At 57.0% G+C, this 16653-nt stretch overlaps 1 protein-coding gene across 3 annotated transcripts in view; it reads right to left on the bottom strand.

The window, feature by feature from the left end:
• PDGFRA (platelet derived growth factor receptor alpha) overlaps positions 1 to 11843 on the bottom strand; it is a 59877-nt gene extending 48034 nt beyond the window's left edge. The window contains exons 1-2 of one of the 3 annotated variants that reach the window (XM_077301972.1): positions 11675 to 11843; positions 10853 to 10990 (exon numbers count right to left, since the gene is read on the bottom strand). In XM_077301972.1, the coding sequence (XP_077158087.1) occupies positions 10853 to 10990; positions 11675 to 11818 (282 nt within the window). In that variant the 5' untranslated portion in view covers positions 11819 to 11843. The remainder of the gene's footprint in view (positions 1 to 10852; positions 10991 to 11674) is intronic. The other 2 variants (XM_077301974.1, XM_077301973.1) reach the window with 2 other exon arrangements.
• Between the last annotated feature and the right edge of the window lie 4810 nt (positions 11844 to 16653).

Below are 16653 nucleotides of genomic sequence, written 5' to 3'. Positions count from 1 at the left end.
TCCTATTTTTTAAGGGTGTTCCTATTTTTAATAGCTTCAATTAGGTCTTCTGCTTCTCAAGACAGTAAAGGAATTAATGATAGGAATTAATGCCATGAGCAGCAACCCAAAATAAGTCAAATAAAATCAAACAGAAATTCAGTCCCACTTTAAAAGGCTAACCCTGACCTGCGTATGCCAGGCTCTCCTGATCTTGTCAGATCTCAGAAGCTAAGGAGAGTCAGCCATGACTAGTAGGATGGGAGACCTCCAAGGAATGCCAGGGTCCGTGACTGTCAAAACCATGACTGGCTGATGTTTTTGCCATTTTTTTTTCTGTTTACCATCCTTTACATGTCTCTGTCAATTCCCATTTTATTGTAGTGTCTTTGATCCCACAGTCAGTCTCCTGAGATCTTAGGTATGAAATCCCACTTGCCGTCTCCTTTGCCTCTTGGGCCTTGAAGGTGGAAGAGGTCCATTTTGTCAGCAAGGCCCATGGGAGGGGCTGTGGATCTGAGTGCTTACATAAGATCCCCAATCTTAGCAAGGCCCCCTGTGATGACCTGATCAAAGACTCAATAAAGTATTTTCTTTTCCTAAACGAAGTCTGGGCCATCCGTGGTCTAGGCCCAGCATATATGAGGGACCGCCTTTTGCCCTATATCCCCCGCAGGGCTTTACGCTCTGCGGGGGCTAACCTACTGGTCGTTCCCGGCCCCAAGGAAGCCCGCCTGGCCTCGACTAGGGCCAGGGCCTTTTCGGTCCTGGCCCCAACCTGGTGGAATGAGCTCCCGGAAGAGCTGAGGGCCCTGCGGGAATTACCAGCATTCCGCAGGGCCTGTAAGACGGAGCTCTTCCGCCAGGCTTATAACTGAGGCCGGGCGGAAAGAAGATCAGCCCCCCCCTCACAAACTGGTGGTAGAGAGCGTCACCCCCCACCGTAGATGAGGATGCGGAGAGCAAATGAGTAGGCTACGCCATCGCTGTTACAATTATTGTAAATCATTGGTTTTTATTGTCATTTTATGGTTTTAGGGGACGGGTTTATGTAAGCCGCCTCGAGCCTTCGGGGGGAGGCGGGGTATAAATATAAATATAATAATAATAATATAATAATACTGGGAGCATCTGTGGAGTCTCACAGAGACCTGGAAACAGGCAGCGACAAACCACCTCCGAATGTCTCTTGCTTGGCTGCCAGACAATCCTAGAGTCTCCTGGCTGTACCAGCCGCCTGCCGTATGACAAATAAACACATAAACAGACTAACCAAAATCATTCCTGAGTCTGAGCTCACTGCCTTAGATGCCTGGAGAATGCACATCCCTAGGAGATAAATTTAGACATGCAAGATACAAGTCACCAAAAGGTGGAAGTAGCACTTTTGGCTATGGAGAGGGGCCACCTAGAAACAATAACAATGACAAGCAAATTCAATCCATTCAAAGTGGCGGGGGGGGGGGGACACCATTCCGCACTTTAGGCAGATGGGCAGATGAGTTGGCATCAGTTGAATTGACTCCACCTTGCAGCTACCATGGTGCGGTTTTAGAATCCCCTCTGAAGGAATGTGCCTCCCCTTCTCCCACTGAAAGATCTCCCATCACAAGAGCTCACCAGTTTTCTATAGCAGCAATTTCTATGAGAAAGTTAAGCTTCGTTTACATCAGAGCAACCTGCTTCTGGGACAACTTGTATGGGATTGGCCTGTGCAAAATGCTTAACTTTGGCTGGGTTGTCCCCTTCTCGTTTAAAATGGAAATTATAAAATTATTGCTTTGCTCCTTCAAAGCATTCATCTAGCAACCCCCTTATTAGTACAATGTGGCCCAAGTTGGCGTTATCTAGTTCTGATTCTCGGCCGGAGTTCTTTGTCCCTTGGGAGAAAACGCTTACGCAAAGCAGTCGCTGTTATTTGTCCTGATGATCCTAATTTAGGAAAGGCAAATCTTATTTTCTAGCAACATTTCATCGTATTTTCCCTTCCAGCCTCGTCTCATTGTCTGCGGAGTCTTACATACAAACATACGGGGGAATATATCAGAAAGGAATTTGATCTCAATGACAGGAGGCAAAGAGTAGGAAGCAGTGGGCGGGTCTCACAGTGGAGGGAAGCAAGCAATGGGGTCCCCACAAGGATCAGTCTTGGGGCTGGTACTATTGATTTGTTCTTAAATGGTCTGGAAGTAGGGGCGAGTAGGATGGTGGCCAAGTTTGCAGACATCGGACAATGATTCAGGCAAAGAGTGGCTGTGAAGAGCTCTAAGAGGACTGCCACAAATGGGGTCGTGGGACAACAATGGGGCAAGTCAAATTCCATGTTGGTAAATGTAGGATGATACCCATTGGGACAAAAAAAACACCCCAGCTTGAAGGATAGGAGAATGGGGTCTGAACTTGCTGAGACTGAGAGGGGAAAAGATCTTGGGGTCATAGTAGGCAGCTCAAAGAAAGGGTTGACCCAGTGTGCAGTAGCAAAGAAACAGGCAAAAACAGGCAACAGCAGGCAAAAAAGAGCATAAACAGCCACTGTTGTCATGCCCCCATAGAGACCTATGGTGAGGCTTCATTTGGATTACGGCCTACAGTTCTGATCACCGTATCTCCAAAAGGACATTGCAGAGCTGGAAAAAGTACAGAAGAGGGCGACCAAAATGATTCATAGGGTTGGAGTACCTTCCCTAAAGGCTGAAGAGTCTGAAGCTCAGTTTAGAGAAGTGGCCACTAAGGTTAGAGGTTTATAAAATAATGCATGGGGTGGAGAAAATTGACAAAGAGAAATTTTTCTCCCATACCCACAATAGTAGAACTCAAGGGCATCCCTTGAAGCTGATGGGCAGTAGGTTCAGGACAAAAGGAAATACTACTTTACACAGATAGATCCAAGCAGCATAAGTCTATCATTGGCTACTAGCCATGGTGACAAACGGGAACCTCCACATTCAGAGGCACTTAATCAGAGGATTATCAGGAGGCAATATCTGTGGGCGGTTTCAGCCTCTGTACCTGGGAACTGGTTGGCCACTGTGTGAGACAGGATGCTGGACCAGGTGGACCATTGGTCTGATCCAGCAGGGCTCTTCTTACATTCTTATGGCCTGCCATATTCAGGTGGTATCAAGAGGTAAGCTTTTCTAAGTTGACAACGAAACTCATAGCAGCTCCACATGAACATCACAGTAACATGCCATACCAGCTGCTCTGCAATTCCCCAGATGGAAATCTGAGTAATTATTCAGAAACAACTCCTGCCAGGGTTACTCCCAAGTAAGTATACATACGATTCCTGCACGGGCAAACTTACTTGGGTGTAGATCCCATTAAATTTAATGGGTCTTAATTCTGAATAAAAATATGAAGAGTGGGACCGTGCAGAACATTTGCCCTACATTGGCAACACTTCTTTGTAAGAAATGTATCTGATCTGTCTTCTCTTTATACAACTGCCGGTTCTCGATATTTTGTCTTTTCGCCAGTGGTACTCTTGTGCAGGATGAAAAGGAATCCGGGAATGAATTCTGGAAAGGGTGTAGAGATAATGAAAGGGGACAAGGGATATGGGTGGAAGCGAGACAAATGCAAGGGGAAGGGATCTCCTGTCTGCCCTCCCTCCTAAAATACTAAATTTCCCACCTGTGAAATTTCATGGGCTGTTAAACAGTTGTAAACAACTTCCTGGTCTCCCAACTTGGGAGATCTTCATGAATTTACGGCAACAGGCCAGATGGTGGCAGTGTTGATCCACACAAATACAGTTATGGTCTCCTCTATTCCGGTCAAATGGTGGAAAACTGGAAAGCTTTCGACTCTTGGGTGGCAGATCAAGTTTGGAGCCATCCAAATGGCTGAAATAATATCTGGTGGGAAACTGTAATTTTAAAAAATGGAAATCACTCGCATTTCTGTCCCACTTGTCTTCAATTCCACAGTCCAAGAAACTGCCCCCGCGTGGATTAGATGGAGATCGGAAACCTTCCCGCTTTCGGTGGCGTGATCATAAGATCATCCTAACATTTCCAAGGTTGGTGGGCAAAGAGACCCTCGCAGTTGGCCATCGCTCACTATCAAGTTTTGCCTGCCCCCAGCAAACGGGGCCGCTTTCCAAGGAAACGTCGAGAACGCCCAGTGAAAAGAAAACCATTTGAGAAAAGCTCCTGTCTGCTGAAAACTTAATTGGAATATGTGCATGGAGGCCCCTGAGACTTCCCAGCCATGGCCAGGGAGCACTCAGGGATGCCAGGGTCACAATGCAGAGGCTGGCGATGGCAAACCACTTCTTGCCTTTAAAACCTTCTGGGGCTGCCATAAGATCCGCCAGCTGTGGATCAGATTGGGACTGGAGCCCCAAGCGGGTGAGATCCTGGTTGAATGCCAGAAAAAAATGGAAACTTATCCCCAGCACATGTAAGATGCCTGTTTAAAAGCTTTCCAACCTGTGACTGCGCTTGGATTGGTTAAGAACAGATAAATCATTGTGACCTGACGCTCCTAAGTCTGTGTGCCTTCTCATCTACATTATGGTCCACACTAATGTAGATCTGCTCTAGGTATTCCACTCCATGGGAGCCCTGAGGGATGTGTTGATCTCGGTTGTATAGAAAAGGGTTGTCTGATCCTATCTGTGAAAACCCTGTCGCTTTCTGCACGGACATTTCTTGATAATCCCGCTCTCCAGGACTGCTTTGACAGGGATTGTGCTTAAAATCACTGATGTGACAAGTTCATCTTGTGCACTAACAGGCAGATGCACCCGTGCAAATCACCACCCCATACCACAGACAGCATATTAAGAACTGGCACAGGGAAACTAGTCTTGAGTGCAACCCTGTGCATGTTTACTCTGGAACAATTCCCACTAAATCCAGTTTAGAGCAGCACCTTAAATGCCCCGAGATGCACACTTATCACTGCATCCCACGCTGACATCTCGACTTCCTCAGAACATTCTTACGTTGCTCAACTACTACTTAGGTTACTAAAACGATTGCGCAAACATTGAATCTGTTTTCCTTTACCCGGCTGAGACTCCAGGACAAAACATCGGCCAGACCAAGCTGCCTTCCAAAAAAAGCACTGGTTGGATAGAAAGGGCGGGCCAAGCAAACGGCAATTGGGAATCGCCTAGGCAGCTGAGTTCTCTGTACCATGCCCCCCCCACACACACACACACAAACCCATGCACATCTTGCTCTCTGGGATGGGGCAAGGCAGGATTGCACGGGCTTCCCCACACCAGCAACACAGGAGGAGCGTTTTTAAAGATCGGAAGCCATTCTAGGAATTCCTGCACATATGCGAGCCAACCCTTCGCCAGTCCATTTGATCTCAAAAACAGCTGGGGAAAGCCCTCTTCAGCTGGAAGAGAAAATGCATCCTAAACCTTTTGTGCAAAGCGGAGAGGGGGGGGAGGTTGCAACTGTGTGTGCCTGGATGTTTTGTTGCTTCCCCCCCCCCATCTCCGGTGTGAAGGCCGGCCCCTCTGGAACCTTTGCCTCTTGCAAACTGTTCTTCTATTAGAGTATGCCACAAGGCCAGGGCGAGGGAGGCCAGGGGTGCCTGCTGGACACGGAGCAGCACCATGTGGCCCAGGCACAGCGCCCTGGTCTGTTTGCTACGAGGGGAAGCAAAGCAAAATATATTCCAGAGCAGCCTGCCAACTTGATGGGGGGGAGGGAGGGGGGAGACCAGGCTTTCCCAAACCAACATGTGGAAACCTCAAAGCAGAGACTGGAAACAAAAACTGTTCTGAGACACTCACATGCTTTCCCTCTTAGCTCTTTCCCATAACCCTCTGAAGGGGAAATTTCAGCAGAGCTGTTGCCATGTATTGGGAGGGGAAGAGCGCCTCTCTGCAGGGAAGGAAGCAATATTTGGGGATGTGACCGACCACTCCTATGACGCCAGACTAAAACAAGTCCCCCATCTTTCATTGCTTCTCTAGCCTGGTTTCCAGATCGGTAGCCCTGAACTGGTTAGCCCAGGCAAGCCCCATCCCTGCCGATCTCGGAAGCTAAGCAGGACCGACCCCGGCTAGTATTTGGATGGGAGACCTCCAAGGAGTTGGGTGGAAGGTCCTCCGAGGACCTGTAGGGGCCATGACAGGGAGGCAGGAAATGGCCAAGCACCTCCCAATGACCCTCACACACATGCCAAACAACAAATAAACAGTCCAGTTTTGCTTGGTCCAGGGATGTCAGCCTTTTAGTGACCGCAGTCTCCCGTCAGCACATTGGAACAAACCCTTTGCAAAGCCAGCAACATACTCAGGGGCCAATCCTCGAGGGCAGAGGAGGGGACAACCACGCATGGGCCAGGTGTGATGGGAAGAGACCCAGGAAAAGACAAGAGTTAAAACACGACTCCTCGCCACAGTCGCTGCTGGCAACCAACATCTGCCACAAGCAGTTCTCCATTCACTCTCTTGATCGCAAGCCTATCAAGAGACAAACCTTCAAATATCTGCCCCCCCCACCCAGTATTTGATGTAAGCTTACAACAGGATTCCAGTGATCTAGCTAGCATTTCTTCTGCAATGAAGAACATTGAGGGAAGGAATGGAGGCTGATGGTTTGTATCCCCAAACCCCTGTCTTCTAGCACAGGGGTAGTCAACCTGTGGTCCTCCAGACGTTCATGGACTACAATTCCCATGAGCCCCTGCCAGCATTCACTGGCAGGGGCTCATGGGAATTGTAGTCCATGAAAATCTTGAGGACCACAGGTTGACTACCCCTGAGGTTCCCTCAGCACTAAGTAAGTATGTCCCAAGGCCCCACAGACCAGACCAGCATTCTGCATCCATCCAGGTGTTCCCAGAGCTGACAAGCCTGACCCTCTCCAGTCCTGGAAGCAAAACACGGCTGACTCTGGCTAGCATTCAGATGGGGGACCACCAAGGATCAGGAGGGAGTTCCTCCAAAGAACAGTAGGGGTCATAGGGCAGAGGCAGGCCACGGCACCACCACCTCTGGACATCTCTCAGATCCTCGGATCTCCGCTCCATACAACAGTAAATAAATACGTACATAACTCAGAATTGACGGCAAGGATCCCACTTTGTTTAAATCAAGTGAAAGGAAATGGGTGGGACCCCCATCCTCCTCCTGAAACTCCTTGGTGCGAGGGATCAGGCATGTTCCCCATGGGGTTGCTGGCAAACAGGAGGTCCCAGGTGTCCCATTTCCACGCCCTGAAAATATTGTTGTGACCCTTCCCACATGGAGATCAATTTGTTCTGCACGGGCTCAGGGGCCACCTTATCAGTTGTGACTTCAGGCATTGAACCCCAGTGCCAAAGACAGGCTCTGAGCAGGGCAAACACAGTGATCTTACAGGGCCGTTCATGGATAATGGTCCACCATGGTTAAATGGGCATCCTAGAAGGGACTTCTAAGGAATCTGCGAAAAAACTAAAGCTATGAATGAAACGTGGATTTAAAAAGCCTTTCAGACTCTAGAACAACAACAACAACACGTGCCTGAAGGGGCAAACTGCCGGTTTTAACTAACAAACTATAATGGCTGCATGGAGTTGGCATGGCCAGATCTTGCCAAGGGTCAGATCCAAAGCTTGAACAAAGGCTGAGTCCAGGAGCACCTTAAAGGTCAACTCAGTTTTTCCAGGTGCAAGCGTTTGTATGCACAGCACACTTTGTCAGGCAATGAAATGGGAGTTACAGGACCACAAATATCAAGGGCTTGACAGAAATAACAAGCGAAGTTCTCTTAGATCCAAATCCTGTATGTTCTTTCCCCCAGACTGAGCCACCCATATTAATTATCCTATCCGGTTACACAGAGCTTTTGACATGTTCAGAGATTTCAAACATTTGGTCTTTCGGGAACAGCATTGCCAGCTCTGACCGGCAGCCTCATCTCACGTCTTTCCCATGGCCCAGGCGCTGATCCTTTTCATTGCGGGTGCCTGGGGTTTGATCCAGGCGTCCTCTGCAGACCATGCAGATAATCTGCCACTGAGCCGTGGCCCCCTTTCCACCCACGGAACTTGCCAGAGACCACCCGGTGAGCTCATGCCAGAGGCTAACCGCTGGGTCTCTCCACGCTAGCACTTTGGATGTCAAGCCCGTCTCCCAGGGGCACCGTGAAGACCAACCACGTTTGAGTCAAGATCTAAGCTTCCCTGTGCATGGACACGAAACCTTGGATCTTAGATAAAGCTCTGTTGGTCTCCGAGGTGCCACTGACTGGCCTCTGGTCTCCTCCGGACCCGACTCCCCCCCCCCCCCCCGCCTCGTTCCAATTTAGCAGCACACGACCGGGCGTCCTTCGCCCCAACAGCCGCTGGGGGGCAGGAGAGCACCGCGATGCCGGAGCGGCCCGGAGGCTGCAGTGCCGCAAGGCCCGGAGGCCGGCGCGACCCAGCTGGCGAAGTTGTAATTGCAGCCGAGGTCGGCCTCTCCTTCCCTCGGGACATCCGGGGCCGGCCCCGTCCAGCCGACCCACCCCGCCACATCACCCCCGCGGATCTCGCTCGCTCGCTCGCCTGCGCTCCTCCCGAGCCTTGGGCCGGCCGCTGGGGCCGAGAGGGGATGGAGCTGGGCTGCCTGGCGTCCGTTCCCCCGCCGGGCTTGGCTGGTACCGGCGCCGGTCGTGGCCTGGGCGCTGGGAGGGGGCAAGCAGTCCGGCCGCCTCGGCAGTTCTCTGGGTGGAAGAGCCGAGCTGGCAGAGCAGGTAGCGCCTCGGGCAGAACTCGCCGACTCTCTGGCCGCCGAACTCGAAGCCAATTCCCCCCCCCCCGTCCCCCGCTTGCTAAAGAGTGGTGGGGATATGGAAAGGGGGACGGGTCACCGGCGGCCCGAGCTCGCCTTTGGGAGTCTCTCGTCCGTTTCGAAGGCATCCAACTCGCCCTCTGCCCCGCTCCGCCTCCCTCCAAAGGCAGCGGGCGCAAAGGCCAGGGGCGCGTGGAAGGTGCCCCTCCGGGAGGTGGACGGAGAGAGCCAAGGGGACGTTTAAGCCTCCCTCTCCGTCGGTTCCCCTCCTGCCCGTCCTTTTACGCCGGCCCCCGCTCCCGGGCCTGAATTAGAGATGGCACGTCGGAAGGTCGTCGGCGTCGCGAACCGTGGACTTCCCTATTGGTCCCAAGACGCCATCCTTTCCCTTCAAACTCGCACATCCCGAAGGAGCCACGGACACGGGGCCTCAAGCAATGCGCGCCCGGACCGTCCATAAATCTTCTTCACCCTATTTCCTGTAGCCTATGAAGGAGAGGGGCCCGGAAGAGTCCCTTCCGCTCCCAGGGCTCCACTGGGGCCCTTCCCGGGGCTGCCGGGACCCCTGAGCAGCGCTCTGCTCGGGCGGTGCAGGGAAAACCCCTCTCTCGAAGCCTGCTCTTGATAAAAATCCAGAATTTCTCAAGCCGGAGTGGTCGGGGTTCCTGTCCAAGGCAAGCCAGAGGGGTTTGGAAAGTCCACAAACAAAACACACACAAACGCTTCCTTCCAAGCACTGCGGCTTAACTGACTCGAGGACCACGTCTCCATAAGCTCCTCAATCACTTCACTTTGGGAGCTCTCCAAGCTCGCCTCTCAAAATTGGGAGCCATTTCCGGGAAAGCGCAAAAGGGGGCGCGCAGAGAAAGGAGAAAAGGAAGCGCAGCGAACAGAAGGGCCGGCTGTTCCGCGAACTTTCTCTTCGGGACAGTGAGAAAAAGCAGCTCCCTCGCCTCGCCGCCCCCCACCCCCCATTAGCCTCCGCCGTCGGGGCCGAAGGGAACTCCGGCTGGCTGCGCATCACCTGTCCCAAGCCCCGGCAGGCGGACGATCGATTCCTCCTGGCGGTGGGGCAGGAGGTGGTCGGGGGAGAGACGGGGCGGGGGGGGGGGGCGGTGCGCCTTCCCTGCGCGCAGAGGGCAGTTTCGTCCGCCAGGCGTCCTGGTCCTCCCTTGTCGGTGGAAATGGCTAATCCGAGCGGGAGAGCCGTTGAAAGTTTCGGGGGCAACTGGGCTTCCCCACTCCTCCAGCAAATCAGTGGGCAAATCCAGCAAGCGCCCGGGAAAGTCGGCCCGACGGCAAGTTGCGAGGCTGGCTGGCTGGCTGGCGGTCGACCTTCCCTCGCCTCGGTCTCAGGGCAGCATTGGGGAATTCCAGACTGGGTCCATTTTGGACACTGGGGAGCAGGAGCCCAAGACAGCGCGGAGGGGCGTCGGCGGGCAGGGCGTCCCCGAGCCTTCCCGTTCAGAGCCGTCCAAAGGAAGACGTCCCAAGGTCCGCTGCGTCCATCCTGCGGTCCCCCGTGCCCCGTCGAGCGCAGTGGACGTCTTTGCAGCCAGAGATGTGCCAACCGACCGCGCCAGGCAGAGGACGGGGGGGGGGGGAGGCGACTCCTCCGTCTCTCTCCCTCAGCTCCCCGCCCCGAGCCCCTTTCAGCTGTCCCGCCTCGTCCTCTGCATCGCCCACGAGCGGCTGGATGGTCCCCGTCCAAAGAAAACGTCGAGCCGCGCTGCGAGGGGAGCCGTTTCCTGGCGCGCCCGCCCAGAGCTCTGCCGAGGCTGCCCAAGGCGCTGCGCAACGTTACCAGCGCACCAGCAAGCCGCCCGGGCTCTTCCCCCCCCCCCCCGCCCCGTTTGAAACGCCAGCCGGGTCCCACTTGGCGTGTCGGGAGGTCCCGAGCTAGGCTGACCGAGGGCGGGGGACGGGACCGCATCACCCCCAAGCTGCTGTGGACGGCCCGTTGCCCCCCCCCCCCCGTGCCTTTCCCTGCGCTTCTGGGGCTTCCAAGCCAACCCCCGCCCCGACGCCAGGGAGGAGAGGGAAGCGGGCCGGGAGCGCAGAGTCGGCGGGGAGAAGAGGGGAGCGAGGGAGGCAGGCAGCGAGGTCCGGCGCGGAGAAAGCCCGCCCAGTCTCCTGGCTTACCTGGCTCAAGAGGCTCGGGGTGGGTTGGCCGCTGCCGCTCCGCATCTGCCGCGCACAGCCTGGCTGTAGAGTCCCGGGGCGTTTGGCCAGAGCCTGGTCCCCTTTCCTGCTCCGTGATTCATCTGCAGATGATCCCGGCTGTTTAAACACACAGACGCCGAAAGGGGCTTCACTCCAGATTTTGGGGCACGGAGGCGCGCGCACGCACACCCCTTCCCTCCCTCCCTCTTGTCCCTCCCTCCGCTCTCCTGCCGCCCGCCCCCGAGTCCCTCCTCCCGGCCCAGCTGCAGGAATGCGGCGCGGTGGCCCCTCCGCGGCTCCGCCGAATCTGGGAGTCATTAGCGCGGCCAGGGCAGGAGAGGCGAGGCGAGGCGAGGCAGGCGGCGTTTTTCCGCCGGCGCCGCAGCCGCCCTTCAGTCCCGCGCTCACCCCAGCGCCCAAGTCCCGGGCCAGCTTTCCCCGCTGCCCAGCGGTCCGGCCGCCAGTGGCCGGGATGGGGGTGGGGTGCCTCCCCCCACCCACCCATCCACCCCCGTCCGCTCCTCTCCCCTGCATCGCTTCCGATCCGCTCCCGGGTCTCCTCCTCGGAAAGGGCAGGTAGCCACACGGCGCGCTTGCAGCCCCCCAAGCCCCCCGCCCCGTCGCTTGCTGGCCTCGGCCGTCCTGGCTCGGGCGCGCTAAAGGGGCGACGGGTCCCGCCCTCCCATGCGGCGCCCCTCGCCCCCCCCCCCGGGGCTCCCCCAGGTGCTCCCTTCTCCACCGGGATCTCTCCCCGCACCCCCTCCCCCTCCCCCCGGGAAAGGCGGCTGTCCCTGCGCTGACCTGGCGGGCTCTTCCTGGGCTCCCCGAGGGCGCTCCGTGCAGGAGGCGCTCCTGTCTGTGCCCGGCCGGGGGCGCGCCACGGCCCCACCACCCGCGTCCCGTAATTGATTCAAGGCTCCAGCCTCTCCTGCCCAAACGAATCATTTGCTGCGAGTAAATAGCTGTCAGGAAATGGTCCCCCCCTCCCGTCCGCGCGCGCCACGCCTCCTTCAGAATAAGAGCCTCCCTCGTCTGCTCGGCGCCCGGGGCGCCGCGGCGGGCCTCTTAGGCAGGCAAGGGGGCCAGACTTCATCGGGCTGGGGGGGGGGAGAAGAGGGGTGTGCGGGGGGAGCGAGGGGGGAGCTTGACCATTTGGCTGGGCCTGGGGCTGGGCCTGGGCCTGGGGCTGGGGCTGGGAGGGGGCCATTCGCGCAGGCAAGGGGGATTCCGCCCCCTCCCCCTAACTGGCCCCCCAAGTTATGAATGGAGCCCCGGTTGGCCTCCGCGCCCAATCCCAGGGCCGGTGGGTCCGCTCCGGTCCACTCTGGCCCTGGCCGCTGGCCGATGATCCGGAGGACTTGGGGCTGGATGCCCTCTTGGGCAGAGACGGCGGCAGGGACGCTGCAGCCAGCCTGGCGCCTCTAGGGTGGCACCTCTAGGCGCCCTCGGAGCCCCTCCGGAGCATGCCAGGACGCAAAGGAAGGGACCCGAGAGACGGAGGGCGGAGGAGGCGCTCTCCTTTGCCATCGCCTGGCCTCTTTCATGGGCCTGGAGGTTCTCGGGAGACGGGCAGAAGGCCTTGCCGGGGCTGCCGGGGCTGGCTCGCTCCCGTGCTGGATACCTTAACTCGGGACGGCTCTTCCCCGGAGGCTGGGACCCACCCTTGGAGACTTCCCCCGAGTCAGCCGCTCGCCACGTCGCGGCCGGAGCCACCGTGTTGGTGGCTGAGTGGGACAGGCGCGCGGGGAGCCTTCGGCGGGCGATCCTGAGCCGCGCCAGCTAGAAGACGCCGCCGGGATGTCCAGTCGGCCGCCAGAAGCGCTCCGGGGAGCCCGCTCTTTATTTTCCGCCTAGTTCGGAGGCGACGGAACTCGGGGGGCGCAAGCGGAGCGGATGGGGGTCGCTGTTCCCCTTCCGAGGCCAAGGGGGCAGTGTCGCTCCAGGAAAGAGGGAGAGCGCGCCGGGCAGGAGGGAGGGGGCAGACCCATCGGATCCGTTTCCAGGCGGGCCTGGACAGCAGTAATCCCCCCCCCCCGCCAAGATCCCGGCGCAGGAGTTGGCAAGCCTTCCCTCTCTCTTCCTATCGGCAAGGGCCGGGCAGTGCCGAGGCTCCGCATCTCTCCGGTGGAGCCGAGCTCCTGAAAGCGGCCGGGAGTGAGAAGCGACGTCCCGCGGAGTCCTGCGGGGGCGCTTCCTGTTCTGGTTCCGAATCCAGGGCTGGGGGCGGGCGGAGGGGCACACCGGGAGACAAAAGCCTGAGAGCGGGACGTGCCCGAGACCTGCCCCGGCTGGCCTACCCTCAAGGGGGGTGGGTTGGGGGTCTGAAAGAAGGGTCTCCTTCCCAACGGACACACGTCGGAAGTGAAAGCCCGCAGCGAGGAGGGCAGGAGCGCAGCGGCGAAGGGTTGGGACCCGGCGCGCTCCCCCCAAGGAAGGCTGCCTGCCTCCCCCTCCCCCTTCCCCGCGGGCCTCCTGGCCCCTAGGCAGGGCCTGACCCCGGGTCTCCTGCAGCGCCTTCGGCTGGGGCGAGCGAGCGCCGCCGCGATTGCTTCCACATGTGCAGGAAATCGTCGGAGGCCAAGCTCCGACTGGCCCCGGGTTGGGAATGCGCGCAGGAGCCCGCAGGGCTTGGAGGCGGTCGGTCCGGCGCCGGCGGAGGAGGGGGACCCCGAAGGCACCTACGCGTTGCGGGCGGCCGGACGGCGAATGGCGCATCCGGGACAGGCAGGGATCGGGTACCTATTGGGGGGGGGGGCGAAGGAAGCCGCGGGCGGTCGAGGCGACTGGGCTACACCACACTTTTCCCGGCGGCCGGAGAAGAAGGGGGGGGGGGGTCGCGATCCTCTCCCAAGCCCGGCGAGATCCCGCAGGCTTGGAGCTGGCCGAAGGGGCGATGCCTTGGAAAGGCTTGCGAAGAAGGGGCGCGCAAGGCAAGCCTCAGCCGTCGGGTCCCGCGGAGAAACCAGAGCGGCGCCCTTCCGTCCAAGCCGCTGCTCGCGAACAGAGCAAAGGGTGGGGCGGTCTGAAAGCTGTCAGCCTATCGTTGGGGGTCGGGGGGGGAGAGAGGGAGGCGACGGCTTCTTTCCTCCTTCCCTCCCCCCCCCCGTGAAGATAAAGGCTGGAAACTGATAAAGGAGACTTTTGTTGCCGTCCTTCTTGTCCGGGCCAGATGTGGGGAATGAGCTCTGGGAAGGGGGAGGGGGCCAGATAAGCGGCAGAGGGAGGAGGGGGGAGGGGACCCCGAGCAAGGCGGCCGAGGCGGCTTCTGGTTGCAATTAGGAGCCTGATTTGAATAATGCCTTTGTTGTCATCGTCGTTAGCGCCGTTTTGCTAGACTGCTACACGTGTCCACGCGGGGGCGGGACTCAGGGCATCCCAGCCCCGTCCCTCCGGACTGTTGGCTCCCCCCCCCCCCGCCGCCGTCTTTCGCAGCTTGCCCCAAATTGCAGATCGGCGATCCTGCGCCCGATCCACCGAAAGCCTTTGCAAATGCGATTTCTTTCCGTCCCCCTTTCTCTTTCTCTTTCCCCCTCTCCCTCCTCCCCCCACCAGCTCTGGAGAACTTCGGGAAGAGCTAACGGCGCTCTCCTTTAGCCTCCCCGTTTAGTCCAGCTTATCCGTTCACGAAAATCAGAGCAGGGGGGAGGGAACTGCAGCAGCCCCCTGTCTTCCCCAGAGGGACCCGGAGAGCCCTTTGAGCGCGCCCTGTTCGTGTCAGATCCTACAGGATCCCCTGACAGAGATGTCGCCCCTGTAGGATCTAGCTCGGGAAGAGGCGAGGGAGATCCCTCTTCGAAGGGCAGCCTGTTTCTGTTCTCCTTCGCGTTGCGGGGAAGGAGGGGAGGGAGAGGCTGCGCCGCCAAGCAGGGCGAGATCCACACCAGATGTGCCCTTGGGCAGAAGGCCACAGCTGTCTGCGTGCCATTTGCTGGGAGCGGCGTCCCACTGCGAGGCAGCCGGTCCCCCTCTGGCCCCGGTCGCCGCCATTGTCCCCAGGAACCGGCCAGGCCCGCGCGGCGCTGTGATCGCGCGGAGGGCCCCCTAGGGAAAGTGCCCCCCAGGCGCCACTCGCATCCTTGACGGGCTGCCCAAACAAACCTGGGGGGGGGGGGATGTGGAGAGCTGCAAATGTGGTCCAGCACCTTAAAACGAAAACCAAGCCCAGAGGAAACTCATGTTCCTCAGCCCCCCCGAAGTCTGACGCGGGTTCCGTGGCGTTCCCTCCTGAAGCCGCAGGACAAAGTTCTTCGAGGGGGGAGCTTCCGTGGGCGCTTTCCCCGACGGGGTACCGTGCACGGGAGTCCTGGAAGGAGCGGGAAGGTTTCCGACACCGCAGTCAGAAGGCGCATTTCCCCACCCTCCAGAGGAAAGGAAGCCTAGCCCCGGGAGCCCACCAGACCCTCGAGAGAAGTCCCCCGGGGGCACCCAGGTTGAGTGGCAGGACTTAGTCTTGCCTTTGGATGCAGGCTCGACCAACCCAATCTAGGCTGCTGCCTTCGGGGAAACTCAGCAAGAGAGTCCCTTGGAAAACTATGTGGTGGGTTCGTGCACCAAGCTGTCAATTAATGGATTATGTACAGGGGTAGTCAAACTGCGGCCCTCCCGATGTCCATGGACTACAATTCCCATGAGCCTCTGCCAACAAACGCTGGCAGGGGCTCGTGGGAATTGTAGTCCATGGACATCTGGAGGGTAATTAAGTGATGGATTTAGAAGTCTCATTCTGGAGGCTTGAAGCCTGTGGAACCTCATTGGGGAAGTTGTCAGCTGATGCTGGTGAGCCTTCTTGTGCAGGGTGAATCCTTTTCCTCCCTTTCATATTACAGCACTGCTTGTCCCTGGTCTTTAGAAGAAAGAGATGGCTTCCTCCCCAAACAGAGGTGCTGCGGTGACAGGGAATTGGGGGACGAGGGCCCATTGTCTCCCCTCACCCTGTGCACAAGAACCAGCGATTTACAGGGACATGTCCAGATTAAAATCTCTCCACCCCATTCCACCCCACATGTCGGAGTCCAGGTTAAAATCTCCCCACCCCACCCCACTAGGGCAAATCCCTTCTCCTTCACAGATTCAGGTGGGTCTCCGTGTTGCTCTGAAGTAGGAGAATGAAGTTCTAGTCCGGTGGCAACTTGAAGACCAACCAAGTCTTGTTCAAGGGATAGCTTGGGTGTGCGAGCACACTTCCTCAGAGCCATGCACACGAAAGCAGCTGCCTTCGGGGTACCCCTGACTGGACTCCGACTTCCTCCTGCGGCTTGGGCTCCCTGGTCATTGAAATAAACAATACAAAACCAGAAAGGGAACAGAAACCCAACCTTAACAAAGTCAGGAACTCAAAAGTTGAGCTATAAAACAATATAGAATTTTAACTATTTTTTATTAAAGTGCACCAATATTAGGTTAAAAACAAAGTAAAAACCATATTTAAAAACGATTCAGATCTAACTGCACACGAATAGACCAAATGCGTTTCGACCCTACTGGGTCTTCCTCAGTGGTCAATATCTTTGAATAATGCCCTCTTATCTAATCTAAAACCAATTATTATAAAGTATAGCTGTGTGGTGAAGGGAAAGTGCGGTGAGGAAGACTCAGTAGGACTGAAACGCGTTTGGTCTATTCATGTGCAGTTAGATCTGTATCGTTTTTTAATATCATTAAAATAAACAAACGGGACTCTTCCTTCAGAAAGCACTGTGGGGCCAAGCCGGATTTCACTGTGCTTGAAAGGGCTGACCTGCAGCCCTTGGCTGGTGCGGATCCTTGTTAAGCTGAAGTGA

The sequence above is a fragment of the Paroedura picta genome, chromosome 10 (assembly GCF_049243985.1).
Source record: "Paroedura picta isolate Pp20150507F chromosome 10, Ppicta_v3.0, whole genome shotgun sequence".
Taxonomy (NCBI): Eukaryota; Metazoa; Chordata; class Lepidosauria; order Squamata; family Gekkonidae; genus Paroedura; species Paroedura picta.
This window is presented reverse-complemented; position numbering and strand designations above follow the sequence as displayed.